Genomic DNA, 14139 nt, shown 5'->3' with positions numbered 1-14139 from the left:
GTGTGAAGATAAGTAATAAATACCTTTTACTAAAATTATGAAGGCCTAGGTCTGTGTCAGTGTTTGTTCACCAACCTGGATTAGTGATTTATTAATTTGTCACTGACAAAATGCTTGCCACTCTTACATATACTGGTTAGTTAAAGTTTACTGCAATAAGTGAAAGACGCAATGACAAAAGTAAGTCATTCAGTGCATTCAGTACATTCACTGCATTGGTTTCAGGGATTACGATTTCCAATGCCATGAGCAAAAAGTTTCATTTTAAATTTCACATTTCTTCTGCAAATTTACTTCATATTTAAGCATTCAGCAAGTCTTAAGCCACTGTTTCAATTTTTGGTTTTAATCTCTACTCTTTATTCATTTTACAATTAAAAAACAGTTAGGAATGTTACTGACCAAGATAGTCAGGATGGTCAAAGAACGTTCTCTGAAAGTGCTGACTGAGCTTTACCAGGAATTAGATTAATTAACGTTTCTTTTTTGAGCCACACCTGCTTTCAGCTAAACCAGCTTTCTTTGTTGACCTGAGCTGTATTCTTCCCTGAATTTAAAGGAAAACTCTATTCTACTATTCAGCTATTCTACTGACTTCTGCAAAAATCTCTGAGCTTGAATTTTACAGACAAACAAAACGCTAAAACAATGAAACAGCCAGTAATTAACAGTAACTGTAGATAGCTTCCAACATTGTCTCACATGATGAAAGAAAAAAACATGTATACCTGTTTTAACCTTGCAAGTTCTTTCAAAGCTCTTGCCCACTGTTGTTTGTAGTGGAGCTTTGACTTGGTAGCTGACTCCAACTTTCTTTCAAGTTCAACCTAAAAGCAATTAAAACCATATCAGCTGAAGCAATAACAGCAGTAACAATCACTGAAAGATGTATATATACAAAGGGTCTGGTTTAAGAAAAGTGTTTATGTAGTGTAACATACAACATCATCTAAAGCTGTTATATAATGTAACATAAATATTATGGCACATGAACATTTTCTTGTTTAAAATATAGCTTTATTTTTATTGGATAGCTGTCTATACAAAAGGAAAAGATTAGTTATTAGCACTAAATCTACTGATGTAACCTTTTAAATTTAAGTTTCTCAAATTAGTAACCTCCCCTCTCCACCCCCTCCACCCCCCCCATGCTCTCTTTTTTAAATAAGATTATAAACTCTAATTTAGCAGGAATGCTGATAGACAAATCTTGCACAAATCTTGCCTTTAAAAGGTGTACACTTTTTTTTTTCCCCTTTTCTGGAGCTGATGGAAGATGTTACATTCTTTCCTCTGAAATACACCTCTGTTCTAACCATTCTTTAAAATATATGTATACATTTTGGGTATCTCTGTTTTTACAGTCTAAACAATGAATCTTAAGAACATGTTATGCAATTTACCAAAAATAATTCATTGCATTGTGCAAAAAATATTCCAGTACTAAAAGGCATATGAAAATAGGTGTGAAGTACACAACATGGTTACCTGAAAAAATGAAGCATTTCAATCAAAAAAATCTGAGACAGTATTTTTTAAAATCGGACAAGAACTATTTAGCACTAGATTTGTGAAGATTTTTTTTAAGTTAAAAATAAGCCTAACAATATTTTAGTTAGGAATTTAAAAAGTCTGTACAGGCAAATATTTTGAATTACCTGCTTGCATTATTAAAAGCTATTTAACTACACAGTAATATACTAGCTATACACTATATAACTGAATGCACTTTGTGCAAAAAAAGCATGGTATAATTTTTTCAGAATAATCTATTTTAGTCAGACCTCTCAGTAATTCTGGGCATAATTAAAACCACAGATAATGGGCATCTGAAGTAGAATATCCTCTACTGAAAGCATGTGCAGCATATGAAGAAATCAACTTGTGATGGTAATTCCATTCCACTGATAAGTAATCAACTTCTTTTCAGGAATACTTAAAAAGCAACACACAGTCTCAATCAACCCTCACAAGAAACTCTTCTTAAACTTTATGAACAAAAAGCTTAGAGTCCCAAGTACAAATCATGGCACTAATAATGCATTTGACCTATTTATGGTCAGTTTTTCCTGCCTTAGCCTTGCCACAGCTTCCTCTACGAAATAAGGCCACTGTTGGCCTTCATTGTGTGTGAGTATTTAGTTTGGAGACATTGTTGGAAAAAGTAAAACAAAATGGACAAGATAGCCAGATTCATGCAAGATTATTCTACATCTCCCTCACCGAGGAATTGTGACAGTTTTTAATGACTAATAAGATACCTTTTCTAAAGTGAGGAGATTTATTTCCGACTGTAGCTGGATTTCTGGTTTACTGCTTTGCTGTTCTTTGTATTGCTGGAACTCCTTCTCCAAAATTTTATGCTTATTTTCTGCTTCATAAAGCTACATTAAAACAGATACATTAAAATAGATATAAAACAGATATTGAGAGTTACATATTCATAATTAATATGAATAATTAAAATTAAGAAATTAATAATTTCTTGATGATGTCATACAGCAATGTTTTAATAAGGAAAAGTTTAAAGATGATCTTTGCTTGTACTGGAAAAGAAGAAAAGCAGTCTCTCCTCATACAAAGCAGAAAGATTTATAAACACTTCTGTTCACATTTCTAAAATGGACTTGCAAAAGAAATACAGAAAACAAAACTATTTAGACTTACACACAACTTTTAAAGAATGCCAGTGTTATCTGCTGTATTAAGTTTTATTACTGACACACTTCCACAGGCATAACTTGTTTAGGAATGTCTGGGAGAGGAAATACCTAATACTTTATACAGCCAAATAGTAATTTAAAAGGCTGAAACAAAGACTTCTGTAACTAATGACTCAACACATGTACCTTTGTCCTCACTATCTCCAGAGTTTCACAAAGATACCATAACAGAGCTTTGATTTTCATCTTAAAACTGGTAATTTGAAAGATGTACATGTATGATTGTATTACTATCTATGATCGTATTACTTTGCTACAAAAAATAATGTAAGTTAAACACTTAATAGATACTTTTTTCATTATACAGTATTAATAACATTGAGAAAACATCTAATAAGAGAGTTTTAATGATAGAATAATATAACAGCAGAAGAATAAAGGTTACTCAATTAGAAAGCCCTTAATACACCTGACATAAGTGATGCTTTCCTCTACAGAATTGATGATAACTGCAACTTGTTTCATCTTTAACTACTTAATACAAACGTTTCCTTAACTGTATCTAAGTTTAGAATAGTGGGTGAAAATGCTTCAGAAAATTTCTTTGTTTAAAAGCTTTCTTTTATTAGTACATCAATGTTTTAGTTCTGATCTCCTAATTGAGTCACCTCAATAATTCTTCCACAAGAAATTTCTGCATTTTCTATAGAATTCTAATAAATTTCTACAGAATTTATTTTTATAGAACTGATGTAAGAATGAAAAGATGCCTTATAAGAAAACCATACGAAAACATAGTTCGCTGCAGTTATTTTTCCACAGAAAGAGATGATAGACTACTTTGACAGATAGTATTGCTTTTTGACAATACTTTTACCAATTTCTTTTTAAAACATAGGCATATGGCTATGATGTCAATGATAAGAACAGCAGCCAGTTTTGTTAGCTGTGAAGAATGCAAGCTATCCCTAGAACATTAATGTTTAATTAGTTTGTTTCTGAAAATGCTTTAAAATAATGGAATTTCTCATGAGACTTCAGACTACAAACTGTTAAGCTAGTGCACAAATCATACAAAAGCACAACTTGTCTATTCAGAGAATAAAAGTGATATTCTTCAAAATGCATGGTTCAGAAACTAATCTCTTGTAGGGCTCATCTTCAAACAAGTTAGACATTTAGAAACCTCTACAGATCTTCATATGTGAAAATCGTGTAAATACACATAGCTTTCAAACTAAAGGGTAAGGGATGAATTAGAGTATATGCCTTAGAATTCTTCCACTTTACTCCAGAATATTCTTTGTTAAAAGACAAAACAAACAACCATAATCTAAAAGGTAGGATAATAACAGTCAGAGCTGGTAGCAATACGAAAATTCTGCCTGTGTACATTAAAAATAGTAGGAATGGCACAAAAAGGGAACCAGGACGATCAGCTAGAGAGCATAACTTTACGACAAGGGAAGACAAGACACAAAGATGCTCATATTTGGAAAATGAGTATGACAGACTTATGAAATCATGAATAGCATGTAACACAGGCACTTAAGGATTACTCATTCATATTAAGCAAGAAGCTTTAAATGAACATGGGATTATGTTTTTTTGTTTTTGTTTTTTTTTTTTAAATAGCACAGAACTGCAGAACTCACTGACACAGGATGTTGCAATTCTAAAAGCAAAACTTTTTTAAACAGGGATCAGATGAGTTAACGAATACTTTCACTGATGGCTAGTAAATATGAAATGCAGCCTCTCAGTCAGTAATCAATGGTAACCCTAGTTGTAGAAAGACTGTATTTTCTACTTGTCCTTCTTATTTTTTACACCTCAAAATCCAGCCATTGCTGCAACAAACTGTGGTCTGATACAGTATTTCTGTTTTTAAAAACACCAAAGCAGGTACCTCCCATACATAAACTAAGTCCTTAAGTAAGAAAAATACTTAATTTAAGTATATTAGATCTTAGTAATAGTTAAGTTTCTAAATATTGTAACTGCTTCAGAAAAGGCTGGTAGTAACTTGAAGTTTCATAGAATTCTTTAACAGCCAACAAAAAAAATAATTAGGCAAGTCTTGCCATTAGTGCAAAAGATAGCATACAGGACAACAGAACATAGCATAAGTTTTCCCAGTTTAATTAAAGTTCCATTATCAAAACAGAAGAACATAACATCGAGATAATTTCCCCACCCCCCAAAGATGGCAAAGTAATTTTTTTTTGCAATGGAATCATAAAACAAACTTCAAAGTCAAGCTTCCTAGATATTCTCGTATATGTTAATTGTTAACAATTTATTAAAAAGTTACTGAATTGTACATTGCAGTTCTACAAACATATGCTTGTAACCACAGTTTGATCTTCAGCATTTACAAAATGAAATTATAACCACTGCATTGCCAACTGGCCCTATTATGAAGCAAGATTGACAGAGGTGGATCCAGCATGTAGCTCACTGAACAACTGGAGATAAAATATTTTCCAAGTTGCCTCAATATCATTGCTCAACTTAACATCCTTACTTAAAATAATAAAAAACTTAAATGATAGAGACTAAACATTTAAATATACATACCTGCTGCTGTAGGCGAAGCTTGTCTTCTTCCATCTGTTTGATTTTTGACCTTTCTAGCTCAATTTGGTGAGCACATTCTTCTCTGGCACGTCGCACAGAATCCTGTAACTCCTGCTTATTTCGTTCATGCTCTGCTTGCAACTCCTTCTTTACTCTTTGAAGCTTAAGAATGAGACAGCTACATCAATTCATACATTCAGAATCCTTAAGAGTCTCTTAAAGCTGTTACTATTCATTCATGACAAAAGTTATATATTTTAGAAATTAAGCAGTAGAAATTGCATTGTTACCTACACATTTGATATACCCCCTTTTGTTGGCTTTCAGATTAACTAATCATCTTCAAATTCATATATTTGGTCTACAAGTATATTGTTACTTGACTACTAAAAACAGGGATATTTTTATCTCTAATTACTTTCTAAACCACATTACAAACAGAATTTAGTTTCCTACTAAAATTAAAAATTAAGATCTCTTCACTACAGAAAACATTAAATTACTCCTACAGCCAAGAAAATGTATTTTGTTCAGTAGGATCTCACTCTTCAAAATGAGTACAGTGAAAGGATTTCATATCAAGCTTAACAGGAAAACCATCCTTGACATGTTTGAACTTTTCAGGAAGATGTTACTAGCCTACTTACTATCTGCATACTAGCCTACTTACTCCTCCACATTGACCATTTTATCCCCTCAAAATGTAATCATGAACTCTCTATCATTTTGTCTAGATGCCTGTGGAATACACAGATTTTTGTTATCTCTAAACCCTCAAATCAGAATCTAACTACATTTAGAAAAAGTTTTGAGACAAGCATGTATGAGAATCAAATACTTTTATTCCAACTGAAATGCATCCAAATTTAATTACCAGATTTTGTGTGTTGAAGTTATAGGTAAAGTCAGACAATCTATAGCACAAGCTACATCCTGAGGACAATAAAGAGCTGGAAACATATTCAGCCTGCCAGTGCCTCTGCTGGGAATTGTAGCTTTGTTCTCAAGCAAAGGAGGGATTCCTATGATAGAGAGGCTGAGCTGAACCACAGGAAAAAAAAAAAAAAAAGTTCACTGGACTGCTAAGTCACCACAACAGTCTACCTATGTAGTTGTGAGACTGTTCTGAAGTTTCTGAAGTAGGTAAACAGGAAGTTTCTTTTCTCTCTCTTTCCATATGCTTTCCATATATAGCTTTCCTGAGGACTCATCTTGCTCCCTAGATGTGGGGTGTTCAATGACATCCAGAAACAGTGGTAGCTACTGGTTTCTCCCTCATCTTCTTTGGTCCTGTCACTACCAAAAAATACAAAATAGCAATTCTATCGTATTGCTGGATGACAAAATTTGCACAATTGCAGTTCTTCCCAGCATTCCTTGGCACCTCCTATTTGTTGCAGTGGTAGGTCTAGCAATTACTGTTTGAAGTAAGGCACTCTTGTACACATGGAAAATGTTTACTATGATAGAATACTAAACATAATTGAGATATAATGGTGTTACATAAATCTCTCCACTGACACCAATTCTGTTAAGAAACCTAAGCTTACAGTTCTGTACTTGTAACAAGTCATGCACAAGTTTGCTTAACTTCTATTTCACTGAATATGTATAGAGGTAACAAACATTTAGCTTGAAATTGTTAGTGCTTATCTGTGCATTAGTATGAATGTTGCTCTTTTAGTTCTTATACACAGGTCATAACTGCCTCCATATGAAAGAATGGATAGAAGCATCTTAATCAAAAAAGTGACCAAGCAATTTTTACCTCTGATTCAGCACTAAAAAGATGTCGCTCTCGCTTATCTAGATCCCTCAAGGTTTTCTGAAGTTGTTCTTCCAAAACAGTATATTCTGCTACCTTTAAAAAACAAACAAAAAAACATTTTCTTGCAATAAAACATAGGCTTTAGACAGCTGAAGAATTTAAAATTGTTTGTTTGATATAAAACATGGACAACATTTGTTTCACACGTTTACATAAAAAACAAATCTCCAGCTTTCAATCATGAAATCATGGCGGAGAGCTTTTCTTTTATTAGTGAAAATAGGTTAGTATGCTCCAATTGGACTGCTGAAGATTTTGACCATGCAATCAAGAAGCAAGCAAAGCTGAAAATCCCCTGGAGTCAGCAAGTTAACCTACAGGATTTGTAACAAATATTCTGTCTACATATCATCATAAAAAAGGTAAACAACCTAGCAATTTCTAGTTCAAAATTAAACAAATGTACCACTAGCCTTGGTATTAAAATGAAGTAAAAGACCTCTGATTTTAATTTTTGTACTGTTGTCTAAATGCATACACACCTCTAAGTCATAAGGAGGTATCACAGACCCTTGTTATAGTCAAAGAATCTTGTCAAAATTTGCAGTAATGAGGCTTATGAGACTCTTCAGCAAGCATATAAACTAGTTTCCTTACCTTCTTCTTCACTAATGCTTCTCTCTCTCTGTCTCTTTTCTTCCATTCTTCTGCAAGTGCTTGCATATGGGCCATCTCCTTCTTTTTAAGCTTTTAATAAAAGGAAAAGAGTTCCTAAACAGAAACTCAAATCAAAATTGTTGATAGCACAGCTTTTACAGAGAGTACTAAAGAAATGAAGCCTGGAGCAGTGAAGTAAAAAAAAAAGTTTTTACAAGTTTTACACTGACTTACTGTACCTCAAATGATTTTGATACATTTGTTACTCTTAAAAACTAATTGCAAAGCCAGCATAAGTTTGAGGAAAAATATATCAACTAATAGAAACCATATTCTCACTCTTTTAACCAAGATGAGACTGTAACAGTCTTCACTTTTGAAGGAAACATTTATAGGATAAGTGGAATGACTTAATGAGTGGAAGAACAGCAGTAGAATGACTGAGAATAAATAAATGCATAGTTAATATTTAACAGCAATAACTTTCACATTGAATATCTACTGCATTTCATAAATCATGAAAGAATTGTGACAGTTGGGCAGTTTAGGAAGTAGGAGTAAAGACCTGATTTTCAAAGATGTCTTCTTGCATTTCCTTCCACATTTCTAACTCCAGTGCTGCTTTGTATTCAAGAGTTTCTCGAGGTTCTGGCTGGTTTTCTGGGACACAAGGAGGCTGAGTATGGGGGGCATGCCGCTGCTGACCAGCACCTACACACTGACATAACAGTGGATTTTTAGTTAGAAAACCAACATTTCAAAGCGTTCAAGGAAAAATGCTAAAATTAATGCAAAATTTACTTGAGAAGAATCTGACACCAGAACTTCATGCATTTTCACAAGCCCGTAGTCTTCCAAAGTGATGGCATATGAAAGCTCTGCTATTCTGTTGCCTGACCTGAAAATTGTATCAGAACGAAAAACAGTCAAAAATACTCAAAGTGTTCTTTAAGACAAGTAAAGCAACAAAGCTGAATTGCTAAAAGGTTCTGTGTAATGTCAGGCAACTGTTGCTAAAGTCTGTGACAACACAGCCAAGCTCTCCCATATATATAGTTAACAAGTACAAATTTGTGCAACTATAATAAGCTTTTCTAACCTTAACAACTTGTAATTGAGAACCTATTTAACTAACATTTTTTCACAATTGACTCATCCCTGCAAGAACAGAATGATACAGATATTGTTCTTGTGGTCATAAATCTGTTTAATAAGTCTACCTCTTGAAAGTATTTTGCTACTGAATTCATTTTTAAGGTACTCAATTTCATTAGTACTGTATTAGTGGTGTTAGTTAACCATAACTTTCTAATGTTAGGTGACAATAAATTGTGGATAACATCATTTGTTGTAATCCATCCTTAGATTCCTAAAAAAAAAAAATACCATTTCCAGATGTTTCAGCACAGGCAATTTACAACCTTAAATCCACCTAGAGGGGGCCTTACAGTAAGTATGGTAAGTATCTGTCCTAGTACAGTGAGAAAGTGTCCAGATAAATATTTTAACTAATGATGGTGTAAAGGCAGTAACACAATCCCTCAAAACCCAGAAACTGCAGTTTTTGACAAAAAAGCTTCGAGAATTCACCAGTGAAGTTTCTTTCACTGGAATTTCTTCTTCCAGTAAATATAAGTAGACAACATATTTTTACAAAGGTGCAATCATCTACGCTATCATCCTTTTTTCAAGGGAAATGAGGGGCTACATTAATTTATGCAAAGTAAAAACAAATTACTGCATTGAGTTATTACAACTTTCTATCAGTCACTAATAAAAAACAAGATAAATAATAAAGATAGCAGTAATTATTCAGAATTCTGAGGTCTGTATTTTAAGTCAGTTAACATACCCATCTAGCTTTGCTCTTGTTGGTATAACATTTTTTATAGTGGTATCAGAACAGCAAAACACAGAGCCAATTACATGAATTTGAGAATGCCATCTAGTGGTTTTGTGCAAAAGCAGGTTTTATTTTAGCAAACTTATTTGTTAAAAGTGTCAACCTTAGTGTCCTCTGAGATCATAAACCAACTCTCCACTGAATCAGGCCATGCAAAAATTTAAAGAGAGACAGAGATCAATTTAATACAAGTTTAGGAGGATGGAAGACAGGCTGTGTTAGTTCCCTGAAGTTTCTTGTGTGTCAAATGTTGGCATGCTTTACTTATTCATAGGATTAGAGGTTTAACGCTGACCTCAGTCTTAGAGGAATTTTTGTTTATTTTTAAAGGCATAATCAAGTCCTCACCATACAGAAGATGAGGGTCTACACACCGATTGCTAGCACAGTTCACATTTTCAACAAGGGCATAGGACAGAAGTACATAAATATGAAAAAAGAAAAGTGTTCATTTACATGAAGGATTAACATTCACACACTGATACTACTGCTTATTCTGATGTACATGAGCTGAAAACCCTGCAATTATCAGTGTATAATATTGAAAATATAAATTTCTCTACTGTCCTCCTAACTTTAATTGAAGTCAAATATGTCTAAAAACATACTAGGGATAAACACAGACTTAACTCTTTCTGGAACATCAGCAGCTATTCACAATTCTTAAGTAACTTTCTCAGTAAAAGTCCCTTGTTTAATTTAATTGGGTATTTATTTCTTTGATCTGTGTGTGAAGATTACCCAAGATCATTATTATATGATATAAACCAGAGACTTACTCTAGTATCAATGCAGGATTGCACAATATATCGGTGGTAATTAAACTTTTAATGTTTTGGATGCCTACTCCCAACTCCACTGCACCACGAACATCCCTATTCACCAATACAGTTAGCACTCTTTACTAAGAATATTTCCTACACAGGTTTTTTACTAAGAATATTTCCTACACAGGTTTCAGCCATCCAATTTAAAGCACTGTCTCACAAATGTGAGCTATTAGAAGACAAACTTCAGTGCAAGGATGGGGGTAAATTTGCAGGGTAAGGGAACCAATGTGAAAGTGATGGATTTGTGTTCTGTGAAACTATAGAGTGAAATGTCAAATGAGGAAAGCAATCACCATTCTGCTGGCCTCAGAGTGAAAAGCTCAGGTTAAAAAGTGCTAAGTTTAAATGATGTATTTAACTTTCAGTTATTCTCTCTGGTCCTTTAATTTGTTTCCCAAACTGTTCACATGCCAGGCAAAAATATAGATTTGGCTTCATCTAAAACCATGTGAGCTTACAACTGATTTCCAAAATACTTACAGACCACCAAAAACATTTTACACTTAAAAATAAATAGGATTTTCTTCAAATAACACGAGCCCACTTTGTGAGACCTCTCAATTCTGTTGATAGCCACTATTCTCTTTTAATTTCAGACTTCTCTATTTCATTTTTGGTATCTTATTCTCCAGAGCTCCTAATATGAAAACGAGCAAGTTTTCATATTCCTAAACCTATAATAAACCTATAATTCCTAAACCTTTCATAAACCTACTTTAACAGTAGGTTTAAGTATGTATGCATTGACAGAAATATTTACATGTATGTATAAGTTTCCATCAATAGTAATCCTAAGTGTATGATTTTTAAGATTCAATCACCAAAACCTCTTACTTATTTTCTGCTTTTATCAAGAAAATCTAAGTGCTGCAAGTAATTGTTAAAAGGTGAAAAATTAAGAGTTATTTCTTTGTCATCTTTTCTGCTGCAGGGCTACCAATGCAGATACATAAACAAAACACAGCCTTTATAAATAGTCTCAATTTCTTCAAATTTATGTTTACCTTTTACCTTTCAAATTTATAAATCGAGAAAGTTTGACCTTGTTCACAGAAATACTAAACAAATAGTTCTTCAAGGCTTGCTACAGAGTAAAAAACTTTTAATTAGTTATTACCCTTGTGCTGCTGTGACACTGACTGTTTCATTGAAAGTCTGACGCCAACATTGTTCACCATTACCACCCAAGAAACGGGTTTTTTCTGAAGCCAAAACATTTGAAAGCTGAAGTCTGGCAATCCCTAGAAGCATGTCTTTAGTTGTTTTATCCTTGTGCCACAACTCAACCAGCAGAGGTAATCTGAAACAAGGAAATTATTTTCACGTCAGTCACCAACAGAAGACAAATGGAACCTCATGTTCAAAAAGGCAATTCCACTATCAGTGCTGGTCAAAGCGTCAAAAATGATACAGGCTTACTGCTTTTCAGAGGAGTGAGATTCACAAACTTTGTCTTTTTCATCACTTACTTCGCAGAAGTCATCATTCTTTCCTCCATTTATTAGCAAGAACTACATTGCAATGAAAATAATTGACTGAATAATCTTAACAGACCTAGATCTTTGTTTATAAATACCTACATGTGAACTTCAGTCACTGTCACTCACAGAATACATCTTCTGTGCTTTTCCTTTCAAAACATCACAATTACAATGATTCTTTTAACCACATCTAAATCACCTATCAAAAGCATGTGGGACTACTGGAAAACTGTGTCAGAATTCACAACTCAACTGTACTCAGCTTTCCAGGTTTTAATATTTCCACAGATTAACTATGGATATGACTGCCATCAAGTTAAAAAAGGAAAACAGAGCCAAAAAACTTCAACTGGCATAAATATGCTTTGTTAGAAGAATTATCAAACCTTTAATTTAAAAGCTTACAACAGCAGCAAGCAATGATCCCTGCATAAATACTCAGAGATAAAACCAGGAATTTGAGTCCTCGTCTTTCAAAATAAAGAAGGAATGGAAAGAGAAGTGCATTAAATATTCATGTTGATTCCTTACTAAGTTCTCAAACTCAAGATCTTAAGTAAAATACTTGAACCTGACTGTATTTACAGTGAAAGATAAAACACTCAAGCTAATTAAGATAAAAGAATGTAAGTTATCACCTGAAGAATGTATCTTGAAGCTGATGAGGTGTAGTTGCAAAGTCAAATGCACAGTAGGACTGTGGAAGAAAAACTTCCATGTTCTTCCTGATTTCTGTGGGTGGGCTTGTCATAATAGGCGCTGCACTGCCAAAAAACGGATACGAGTACCTAATAAAAGCAATAACAAAAGCAGTCAAGTAACAGTTTAATAGACATTTTCCGCATAGACTTCTGCAAAAATAAGACTAATTTAGAATCCTTTCACTGAAACACAAGTAACATAAAAGTAAAAACTGCACAAATGTACCTAATAGTAGAACTCATCTCTCGAATAATGTGTTTTTGATTACACCAATACCCATCAAACTTCACTTATATTTGCTGTTACTTTGATAAAAAAAGCTTTCATAATCTGTATGGATGTTTATAAACTTGAACTATTCTTTTCAAATTAAAATTGTATCTCTCATTTTATAAAATTAAGGAAGAAGTATTGTGCTCATATATGGGTTGTTATTTGAAAACATTTTTAACCATTTACAACTCAGACTTATCAATTACTGCTGTTGAACCAAAGTATAAATATATACCAGAATCGCTTGAAAATCTGAGTCACATTTGAAGCATTTAGTTTTTAAATGTCCACGGTTCAACTGACTGAAAGGAAAGACACATCCTTTTACAGATTTACAATGTGACCCAGAACTACTGTACTGGCAAATTGAGTTTGTGATAAACTAAAAGGGGAAGTCAAGAACTTGTTGAACATTTATTTGCTCGAACTGATAATGCTAGCTGTAAGCTGAGTTGCTAAAAAAAATAAAAATAAATGCTGTATCAACAGCTGCCACTTATAAAGTTTAACTGCTTAGGCAAATTTGTTAAAAGCTTGATCAAACCTGAATTAAACAACATTCCCAACATGCTGTTAAATGCAATTGTTTACCCTGCAACTGACTGTAGTTTTTAAGTGTTATGTTTTTCCTTTCAATTTATTGCCACATACATCAGACTAAAACTTGAAGTGCAAAAAAGAACAAAACCTATTTCTTATCCCTATTTTGAAAAAAATAATTTTGAAGTGTTATCTGAATCTGCTTTTATGTGAAATTCATAGCCATTTTACGTTGTTTTACACACACGTCACTTTATAATGTAGCCTAAACAGAAAAATCATTAACGATAAAAATCTATATTAGTTGTGTTTCAAAGTATTCCCCCAACCATCTTTTTGCCCCATTCAAAAAACCTTAAACTCCGTCAAGAATTTATCATCAAGAACAGATTTCCCAGTGACCAGCTAAAACTGTATTCAAACAGACTGTTAAAACAAGTGGCAAGCAAATGCAGACCTTTACAACTACAGTTATGTAACTCCTTCAAACAGAATCATACATTAGAGGTGTACACTGAAGTGGCCCTAATGAAAACCAGAATACAAACTAACTGCTATGAACAACATGTATGCTGTCAAGAGCTAAATATTATTCAACCAGAAATTATTCCCCACCTCTCCATAAAAAAAAAAATAAAATAAAAATAATTCCAGTACCTATGAACTTTTGACCCTAAATTCTACGGAAAACCTGGAAGAAAAGTAAGAAGCTGATAAAGTCTCTCTCTTCATGACAGAGTGA

The 14139-nt window shown here is 33.3% G+C and overlaps 1 protein-coding gene across 2 annotated transcripts in view; it reads right to left on the bottom strand.

Annotated features, from left to right (window-relative positions):
• Window positions 1-14139, bottom strand: part of CEP120 (centrosomal protein 120) — a 39669-nt gene that overhangs the window by 10752 nt on the left and 14778 nt on the right. For both annotated transcript variants that reach the window (XM_068666583.1, XM_068666582.1), the window contains 9 exons: window positions 12521-12670; window positions 11519-11701; window positions 8470-8566; window positions 8234-8386; window positions 7669-7758; window positions 7012-7104; window positions 5244-5405; window positions 2262-2384; window positions 729-827 (listed from right to left, as the gene is read on the bottom strand). In XM_068666583.1, the coding sequence (XP_068522684.1) occupies window positions 729-827; window positions 2262-2384; window positions 5244-5405; window positions 7012-7104; window positions 7669-7758; window positions 8234-8386; window positions 8470-8566; window positions 11519-11701; window positions 12521-12670 (1150 nt within the window). The remainder of the gene's footprint in view (window positions 1-728; window positions 828-2261; window positions 2385-5243; window positions 5406-7011; window positions 7105-7668; window positions 7759-8233; window positions 8387-8469; window positions 8567-11518; window positions 11702-12520; window positions 12671-14139) is intronic.

The sequence above is a fragment of the Anas acuta genome, chromosome Z, assembly GCF_963932015.1.
Source record: "Anas acuta chromosome Z, bAnaAcu1.1, whole genome shotgun sequence".
Lineage (NCBI taxonomy): Eukaryota > Metazoa > Chordata > Aves > Anseriformes > Anatidae > Anas > Anas acuta.
Note: the sequence above shows the minus strand (reverse complement) of the source record. Positions and strands in the feature narration are given on the sequence as shown.